Source organism: Gossypium hirsutum, chromosome A03, assembly GCF_007990345.1.
Source record: "Gossypium hirsutum isolate 1008001.06 chromosome A03, Gossypium_hirsutum_v2.1, whole genome shotgun sequence".
Lineage (NCBI taxonomy): Eukaryota > Viridiplantae > Streptophyta > Magnoliopsida > Malvales > Malvaceae > Gossypium > Gossypium hirsutum.
The window spans coordinates 97,974,633-97,984,920 of record NC_053426.1 but is presented as its reverse complement, the minus strand read 5'-3'; the positions used below and the strand labels follow the sequence as shown (position 1 = coordinate 97,984,920).

At 32.2% G+C, this 10,288-nt stretch overlaps 2 protein-coding genes across 2 annotated transcripts; both read right to left on the bottom strand.

The window, feature by feature from the left end:
- Positions 1-551: 551 nt before the first annotated feature.
- On the bottom strand, positions 552-3,649 carry LOC107888080 (lysM domain receptor-like kinase 3). Its single transcript, XM_016812242.2, has 9 exons — positions 2,747-3,649; positions 2,412-2,609; positions 2,186-2,325; positions 1,998-2,087; positions 1,644-1,901; positions 1,453-1,550; positions 1,199-1,337; positions 1,012-1,110; positions 552-889 (listed from the first exon to the last, which is right to left on the bottom strand). Exons 1-9 carry the CDS (start codon positions 3,405-3,407, stop codon positions 725-727), a joined length of 1,848 nt encoding a protein of 615 aa, XP_016667731.1. The 5' UTR covers positions 3,408-3,649; the 3' UTR covers positions 552-724.
- Positions 3,650-5,766: 2,117 nt separating this feature from the next.
- Positions 5,767-8,621, bottom strand: LOC107887686 (protein POOR HOMOLOGOUS SYNAPSIS 1). The gene is made up of 8 exons (XM_041096509.1): positions 8,337-8,621; positions 7,489-7,605; positions 6,937-7,002; positions 6,710-6,813; positions 6,410-6,606; positions 6,282-6,334; positions 6,089-6,116; positions 5,767-5,927 (listed from the first exon to the last, which is right to left on the bottom strand). The coding sequence occupies exons 1-8, from the start codon at positions 8,592-8,594 to the stop codon at positions 5,869-5,871; spliced, it is 882 nt and encodes a 293-aa protein (XP_040952443.1). The 5' UTR covers positions 8,595-8,621; the 3' UTR covers positions 5,767-5,868.
- Between the last annotated feature and the right edge of the window lie 1,667 nt (positions 8,622-10,288).

Sequence of the window (10,288 nt, the reverse complement as noted above, 5' to 3'; positions counted from 1 at the left end):
AATAACAATAGTTATTAAAAAATATTAAAATAAATTAATGTTATCTTAATTATAAGAAGAATATTTTTATAATTTTTGAGAAATTTTAATTAATATTTTCTTACTTATACTAAACATTGTAAAATATTTTTTTTCAACAATCAATTCACCATCATCAATTTTTAAAAAATCAAATTCTATAAACCTTTTAATAACTTTTAATTACTTTTCATATATTTAAACCATCATGACCATACCTATATTTAAATATATCTTAAAATTTGAGTATTTTAAGATTTTTTTAAAAAATAGAGTAATATAAGAGTATTAATCAAAAACCTGTCGGTTGAGTTTTAATTTAATTAATATTGTATTATTATAATAATTAGAAGTACAAGAATTTAAATATATTTAAATTAATTTTTTCTTTAATTTAAGAATTAGAAAGGGTTGTAGAATGAAAACTTGTAGGTAAGATTTTACAATGGAGTACTAAAGACATACAAGTAGAAAGTTTTTTTTTTTTCATTAGAGACACAAATCATAAAACCTAATTACACAATTGTCTCCCAAACTGCCCATATGCTTAACTGAAACCAAATGTCTATCCCAACAATTTTTCTTTTCTTTTTTAAAGAAAATCTTAATGGAACATAAAATGAAGAACAAGTTACAATTATGTTTTTCATTTGCAGTTGAATATAAAATTGCTGAGAAATGAGTAAAATGGTAGTTTGTTTAGTTTTCATCTTCCATTGAAAACCGCACTGAAAACTTGGCTACTTCCTCCCAGTGACGCCTCCCACTCCACCGACGACATCACGATTCTAGAAAGCGTTAAACCAACATCTCTCATTTCTGGTCTGTTTACTGCCTCATCACTCAAGCACCACTCTGCTAGTTCTGCCATCTGCAATGCATCATCCAATATATATATATATATTTATATATGAAATGCAATATTAACCAAAATTTTTAAAGAAAAAATGCATGTTATGATTGTTGTAGGAAGTTAGGGTTATATTTATATACCTTGTATACATCCTCTATAGGATAGCTTCCTCTAAGACTTCCATCTATCACTTCTTCTAAAGCTGATTCTGGGTTTTCTTCTTCGAAAATGTTGTTCACCTTACCACAATGAAAGGAAGCAAACACGTTCAGCTTAACAGTTGTCAATCTTCATTCATCTGTTATATCGACTTATCAATTTACTTACGACTGTTATCAGTGATCTCATTTTATTCGGCTCCTTGTTATCACGGACCAGTGCTCGTTGGCCGGTTATCAGCTCCGCCAGCACCACCCCGAATGCAAACACATCGGTTTTCGGTGTCACTTGCAACTCCATCACCGATCTTTCCAATATAACCATATAAATCAACCCCAAAAAAATTGTCAATCTGGGGAAAGATTTTTGTAAGAAACAAAACAATATTTCATTAATGATTTTGTAGCAAGTTAAAAACTTACTCAGGGGGCAAGTAACCTGGAGTTCCAACCAATCGTGTAGCTATTAGATCTTCTTCATTTGTTCTCTCGACAAGCTTTGCTAATCCGAAATCGGCAACCTAATGGAATTGTATTCCATTCATAGTCTTAAGAAGATTAGCCTATATATATGTCTACTAGTTTATATAATGTAGCGGAGTCCATTTTAGTACCTTTGCTCGTAGACCCTTGTCAAGCAGTATGTTACTTGTCTTGATATCCCTATGCACATACCGTGCTTTTGTGTGGTCGTGAATGTATTCGATGCCTTTGGCAGCATCAAGTGCGATTTGCGCTCTCGCAGTCCAAGAGAGCGGCTGGTGACCTTTCAATAACGGCTCATGGAGATGGTCATTGAGTGATCCATTCTGGACATACTCATAAACCAAGTAGAGATGGTCATCTCCACTAGCAAGTCCCAAGAGCTCAACCTGCAAGTAACCAAAAATGTATTTTCCCTTCTATTAGCAAACATGACGCTTCCTGTTTTGACACCAAACAAAGAGTTAATGGTTGGTAAAACTTACAACATTTATGTGATGGACCTTGCATAAGACCTTGAGTTCAGCAAAGAACTCTTTGGATTTGCTGGATTTCATCTTCTTTATCGCAACCTCCTGAAAGTGCAAAAAGATTTAAGTCGTTTCCATGAAGCATTTTTTTGGTTAAAAGTATTATCAAGACAAGTAGAAAAATTAGCAAAGAAAACTGGTACCTTTGCTCCTAGTATTCCATGGTACACATAACCATATCCACCAGTTCCAATTTTCTTAGTTTCATCAAAATTATCTGTAGCTTCTTCAATCTCCTCCAGGCTATATATCATTGGTCTATCTGATTCAAAAGCTGTTACATCTGAAAATGCAAATGCAGTATAGATGAGTTAATTACTTTCCTCCTCCGGAAAGGGATTACTCTAGTTGTCTTTTAGTCATGCTGACCTTCTATGTTGTCCTTGTAGAGAAACGAGTTTTGCAATGAAAATGCTCTGGCACTTATGCTTTTGGATACTGGGTTAGGATCTTCCTCACTCATCTGTTGTACTTTTCTCCTTACAAGAATGATCAGCAATGCAATCATTGAAAATAATGTCACTGCCGATAATATGACAATAATAATTGTCCATTTAATTCCCCCCTCTGGTAATCGACGGCAAAAACAAGCAAAAAATTAAAAGAAAAACTTCAGTACAAAACAATTAACATTTGGATTTGCTAAAAGAAAAAGCAGTCTGAAATGAAAAAGAGGAATGATCTTGAATTGAAACATCACTCACTTCTTTTTGGCACTGCTGGAATTCTATCTTTAGCCATAGGCACATATAGAACCCAACCACTATTTATAACGTCGGGGTTACTCGTCAGGTTTCTGTTCAAGCTTTGTATATCATTTATGCTGGTTGATAGCTGGGTAGCCATACTTGACAAAGTATCGCCCTGCTGAACTGTATAAGTAACTACGGTTGTGGACTGACTTTCTAAGCATCCGCATATCAGATGCATTGTTACCTTGCTTCCAGTAGGAAAATTATTTTCTTCTCCTCCTACGTCAAGAGCTTGTCCATTGTAAGAATGAGCTGAAACATCCCTAAACGTGTCCCCTTTTTTCACAGTATAGTATACGTCATAGAAGTACGCTTGGGTGCCGTTATCGGTGTCTCCGCAAGAACAGGGGACTGGTATAAGGTAATCCTTGTTATTACCATGGGAAATGGGGCGGAAAGTGGAAGGATCAACAGAGTAGTAGGAAGCGATTTCGACTTCATCTAGACCAGTATTGGTGTGGTATAACAAGGCATCACATGTCTGGATTTCCTGTGAGCAAGGAAAAGGGTACATATCATCGGCTTTACAAATTCTAACAAGTAGAGTTACCAATAAAGGGAGGGTAAGGCAAGCAAGGAGATGATGCGAAAGTGAAACCATGGTTATGAGCATGGGAGATTCCTTTTTTTGTTTTTGCAATGAAAGAGAGAAGAGTAGATGAAACCATGAAAATGGAAGTGCTAGAATTACGGTCTTTGTTTTTGTTTCTGTCTGCACATGTTTGCTGGCTCATTGGGTATTGTTCGAAAGTTTCCAAGTGGAATGCCCTCTAATTTTCTTATTAAAAAACATGAAGCTTAAGGTTCTTTTGAAACGACAAATTTGCTATTTGTGAACCCACAGTATTGTCATGGATTTATCATTTAGCGGGTTCTCGTCGATACTTGCAATATACACTTCTGGGCAACGGTTCATCTAAGCAAGTTAGACTTGGTAATTTTATGTATAGTATTTATGTTTTTTAAGGGTAAACTATACTATTAGTCACCTAACAATGGATAAATTTTTCTTTTGATAATTTAACTAAAAAAGTTGCAATTTAATCATTAATATTTTTGAAATTGTTTTTTTTTTCACCGACAGATAATGACTAATGGTAGCACTTTTTTAGTTGGCATAATAATAATAATTTTAATCATTAAATTTTATATTTTATATTTTTTTTGTCAATTTGACATTGATTAAAATTATTATTATACTAACCAAAAAGTGCCTCCGTTAGTCACTCAACACTCGAGTGACTAAATAAAGAATTTAGAATACATTAGTGATCAAATAATAATTTTTTTAGTTAAATGATCAAAACGAAAATTTACCCATATTTAAATGACTAATAATATAGTTTACAATTATTTTATATTATATATCTATTTTTTTATACTCTTATATTGTATTTCTATCATATTAAGTTATTTAATGGTATCGTGTTCAACAATGTTATCTAAACTCTAAAGCAAGCAAATGCAATGGAGAAGATAATGCTTGCTCTTGGCTTAAATACATGGCATGCTGTAATACGTGGTGCTTTTGTTTGGATTCAATGATGTGTTTTTCCATAAAGTTTTTAATTGAGTTTATTTCAATTTATAAATCATTATTTTTTACAAAATAAGATTATTTTGAGAGTTTTTATTTTAATTTTTGTAAATTAATAAAAATGTATTTATGATAATATTTGAATTAAGGATATTATGACTATTAAAGATTTAAAATTATCATTTTAACTAAAACATTATTTTTTTCGCATGATTTTTAAATAAATATAAGTCTTGCATAATATTTTGGAATGTAACATAATCTAATTTTTATGGAATGTAAAACCACCGCATATAATAAGCTGAGGTTTATATTTATATTAGCATCACTATTATTTTATTGGACGTGACTTTTTTAACCTAAGCTAAGAGAAACCGAGTTGGAGTACATTGGTTAAGTCGCCTTCCATAGACATGTCTGTTTCCTGGTTAGCAACAGAATATTTTATTCTGGTGATTGAGTGTTCCCAGTTGTTCAATTTTATAGTTTGAAATGAGGTCAAATACTGTACTTAAGGAATTAGCAGCTATGGAACATTGATGACATACATTCCAACAACAAGGGTATGAACCTTGTAGCTTTTTTAAATAAAAGTACATTCATATCTGATATATACTTGTGTATGACACTGATTCTAATTCTAACTAAAATCCAAGCTAGTAAGGAGAAATTTTTAGGTCTTACATTAATTACTATGGTTTTAAAATTTTCCTAGCAGTTCTATTTCCAAACTTCCATGCTCTAACAGCCTTGGAAAACCCTCTATTAGAATTTACTTGCAGTCTTATCTTGCTAGCTATAGCAAGCACAAGGAAAACAAAAGCACCATCAAATCGGAGTACTGTGCATGTAACAACTACTTGATATAATTAAGCCATCAGCCATGTATGTACATGCAGACTTGCATATTTACTAGCCGGCTTAAGCATAGAGTTTGAAACTCAGAAGAGGCTTTTATTAATCACCCAAAATTACTAGTGGCCTTCTATTGTTACCTATATAAAAAATGATAGGGAGGAAAATGCGACAATTGGTAAAATAAGAATTACTTAATAACTTCACGTTCATGGCATATTCCGTCGTGTATGTATTTAGGTGCTATCTATTCATGGCATATTCTATTCACGCTGCCAGCGAAAAATGGCATAAATTTATTTCTCAAACAGTCGGACCTTCCGATAAGTGGCAAGATTTGGACTCGGTTAAGGTGCTATCTACGTCATAAGTTATTTTACTGAAGAATTGCCGTTTCAGTGGGGCTTTTCCTTAGCAATAGCCTAAACAGAGTCCATGTGGCATTTCAATTTGACTTTTGGGTTTGAGAGAGCGTAGAACTTGTAAATCAGCAGCCCGGTTGCGCTAACTTAGAAGGCTGTTCTAAAGTTATGCTAATTTATAAACTAATTTTCCCATTTACAACAGAAAATAGAAGGGATTGAGAAATAGTAGCATCATCACTTAATAAAAGGAAAAACAGACAAGCATTCAATGTTATGAGTTCCTCTACATGTTGGAAAGCTCAAGCAGATAAGGTAACTTACAGCAGCACGTCAGCTCCAACTTCACTGATAATTTTCTCTACTTTAGTCAACATATCTGTAAAAATTATCTCTAGAAAATTAGCAAATGGAACAGTAAGGCGTATCAAACAATTTTTTCCTAGCGAAATGTTTATATGGTCTAATGGAGACAGAGCCCCCATTCAAACATAGATTGCAGGCTTGGAAAAATTCAAGTGAAATAGAAATAAAAGGTACCTTGGAAGGAAGAATCTTCCATGTATCTCTGTGAAAAAACAGAACTACCAATGAGAGAACAGTCTCGTAGAGAAAAAAAAGTTGCAGTTTCAGAAATGATACGTGCCAAGCAATGCAGTAATAAAGTACTCCTTTGCCTTCTAAATACTGAAAGTAGTAACTAAAATATAGATAAATAGTTTGAAATCATTACCACAATTTGGGATTTGAGATCAATTTCCTGAGACACTGTTGGTTGATTAGCAGCTATATCATTCAAGGACATGTGTTATGAACTCAGTTACTGGATATCGCTACCTATATTTAGGTCAAGAAATCTACCTTTTTCAGCGGTAGGACAGCAATTGGTCAGTAATGATGAGAAACTGGGGGGCAAGGGTGGAAGAATGCCTTCCGCATTGTTAGTAAGTATCTCATCTTGATCAAATGACTGCTGTCTAATTTCATAGCTCAAGCCGGGAGACATTTGTGGAGTGTACGAACCATCAGGATTCAAATCACTCGACTCCTGATTGGCTCTGCAGACATTGAGTTAAGTCATTAGTTCTTTGATATTGTCCAGTGGTTTATCTTCTGAAAGAAACAAACTGTTAAGAGTATCATTTCAGTTTTCATATCTACCTAGAAGGAAGTCCATTACTAGATATGAAATCTGATTGTGGTGAAGAGTCAGATCCAAAATCTGGGTTTAAAGGTTCAGTTTCAGCGTCACCCTGGAACTCCTCCTGAGAAAAGAGACAAATTGATAGTTCCAAGTTTTATATATATATAAGAGATTCCCAGCAGCAGACCAAAGCTATTGGATAGTTATTACAAGAAATAAACAGTTTCTATGGTCGTATCTCCACCTTCACAGCATTCATGAATGATTCTGATTCATGATGTGTAGAAAATTGCAAAGCAAACTTCTGGATCTGCAAAAATATGGGTAGAAACCCATGAGTTTGCTGCATGGAAGAAATACACTGAAGTTTGTTTAGGCAGTCTTTAAAGGAAAAGTAACAATTGATATTGCTTAGATATCATAGACATTCATGATAAAGTTGTTTTTTTCCTTAAGCTAAAATATCTTTATCATGTGTAGACTCCATAATGGCAGATCTGATCTTCAATAAGTGGCTCTAGAATGAAAAACAATAGGAAAGTCCGTACACATTTTTGTTTTGGATAACCTTTTTCTCCTACACCATTGTGTGATGAAGTTTCCATATTCTGCAAGTTCACTTTACAAATAGGTAAAGATCTTTACTATTTTGCTCCTACGAATTCAAACACTTTCAACGGTAGCCATCAAATCTCTTAAGCAAGAGCAAAGGATATATACTCGAGGATACTTGCCAGTTTCGGCTTCAGTTAGACCATGAAATGCAAAAATCTGCTCATCCTTGTAATTGGCTTACCTGGTCAGCACAGTCTTTGTAGCTTACAAATACAGCTCTGCTGCCCCTAGCAGGAATTTCAGGGATGCATTGGATCTGAGGCCAAGAGAAGTGCAACTTGGAAATGTAGTGCTCTTCCTGCTCCAAATAACAGAATACAATTTCCTTATAACAGTAGAACACAATTTTAGACGCAAATCCAAATGAAATACGATCATGAATTAATGAGCTAAGCAAACCGCCAATCTGTTAACAAAAAGAAAAGAAAAAAACATGCAACTTGAGCTGGTAATTTGAGATCAAATCAAGTCAAATACAACCAGAAAGTAGACTTGGATATGCTTTCATCTACATATTTTATGCATTCGTTATACATCGTAAATGAGAACTTTGGAAATGAAAAGAATCAACAAGTGAATACGCATGACACAATATCCTTGAAACTCCACAAAATTGATCCAAGAAAAAACGAGGATATAAATTCAAACTTGAGCTCTAAAAATAGAAGGATCGAGATTCGAGAGCAATTATTATTCTGGCTATGAGAAATTAACAATCAACACGCTTCCGAACCTGGATTCGTTCTCCTTTGCTTAACACTCGATTTGTTACTGGTAAAATGAAAGTTCCCTTTCCTCATTGTTTTAATGATCAATCAAACGGAATTAATAAACTGCTTAAGAGATTGATCAAATAAGGCAAACCGCTAGCGAGATTCTAATTTGCTAAACACTCATTTATTGCCGATAAAATGAAAAACCGTTTTGTTTACTATTTTAACGATCAATGAAACGAAATTGAAAATCAGCTTAAAAGATTCCAAAACAGTCGAAACTATGATCTAGAAGAATCAGTAACGAACAGCTCACAAGGATCTTCCCGCCCAGACAAATGGAGAGGACGGTTTCGGAGCTGGAAAGGTCAATGATGATCTGCACAGAAGCGGCTGGAGAAGAAGTGGCGATCCAGTTGCCACTAGACGCGCGACCGCGTCGGCTCTTAGGTACGAGGGAGGGACAGGTGGAAGGTAAAGATGGATAGACTATGAAACGAGCGAAATGAGCTTGCCATTGGCCTTTAATGGCGTACACTGGCTTCTCGTTCTCAGGGCGATCAGTTCCCGCCATTTTTCTCACTTCTTAAACTTCTTTTTGTGTGTGTGTGTGTTTTAGTGGAATTTTGAAAATGGTAAAGACCATGTATAAATGTTTTGCTTTATATACAATAAAATCTCAACCTAACACTTCATTTTCAAAATTTGAGAAGATTTAAAAGAAAATTTGAATTTAAAAAAGAATTTTGGCAAAAATATTAAGCTCATCTAAATTATGGGTTAATTTTAAAATATTTAAGACTCGAGTTTGGTTTTATCTGTTTTTGTAAGTTTGTAATAATTTACATTATTTTTTTATACATTATGTAATTTATAACACATAACTACAATAATGTAAACATTAAAAAATGTTAAGATTATAATATATAAAATTTTAATAAATAAAAATAGTAAATATTAAATATTAAATTTAAAATAATATAATATAATTTAAAAATAATATAAACGTGGTTGGATAAAATTTTAAACTCATATTTTGAATTGAGTCGGACTTAGGCAAGTATAAAGTGTGTTAATATATTGCTTAGACTCAGCCCAGCTTAGCCCATGAACATCTCTACTTTCAAAATAAATCAGTTTGTTTTTTTAAATGAAAATGTTAGATTGAAACATTAATTTTCAATGAGTGAGACAATCTATATATACTTCATGCTAATATTGTTTTTATTTGTATTACATGTCACGTCAATAAATAATTTAAAAATTATAAAAAAATTTTAAAAAAAATATTTAATAGTTTATAAAAATTAAAAAATTTAGTATATAGTACAAATGTTACTATGCAAACTATCATGTTTAAAATTTTAATTTTTTAAGTTGGTATTTTCGTTAGAAAAACATTAACTCTTTTTGCGATGTTGATGGTCAAAATCAACTCCTTTTAAAAGGTTGACAGTCACATTTATCTAAATAAAAAATAAAAATTATATTAACAAAAATGCAAACATTAAAGACTAAATTTATTATTGTCTCTTTATTTAAATATTTAATTTTTAAAGTATATAAAGGTTTTATTACAATTAAAAAAAGCATATCAACAATCAGTGGCGAATTTGGGGGGCTAGCAGTGGCCCCGGCCCCCTAAAATTATAAAAAAAATATTTATTGTTTAGTCCTTTTAGATTTTAAAACTTTGTCCCCCTTAAATTGTTGTTTGGCCCCCTTTCCAACTTTGAACATTAAAAAAAAACCTTTATTTTTTTTATTTTATCCATATAATATATTTTACTTTTTAACTTTAAATATTTACATAATATATTATTGTAATCAACATTAATATAACATTAAATATAATATTGATATATTTCCAACTTTCTTTTTTTAGATAATAGTTTTTAATATAATATTAAATGTGAACTTAGGTTAAAATTCAATTTGTTAACTAGTGAAAAAGAAGTCTCTTTTCCTACTGCTATTAACAATTATTGTCATCAACGTTTGTCCTTCAAACGCGGCTTCGAGTTCATCTTCTAAGGTTTTTCTTTTCATCTTTTTTGTAATTTTACAATTGTTTTTATTGTGTTTTAAAGTTTAGATTGTAATTTTATTTTATAGTTATTAATTTTGTTTTTATTGTGTTTTAAAGTTTATAGTTTAATTTTATTTTATAGTTATTAATTTTTTTTTAAGATATTGTAGTTATGAAGTCGAAAACAATTGATTCGTTTTTTAAAAAGAAAAGTACAAAGACTACACAATCACCTTCAG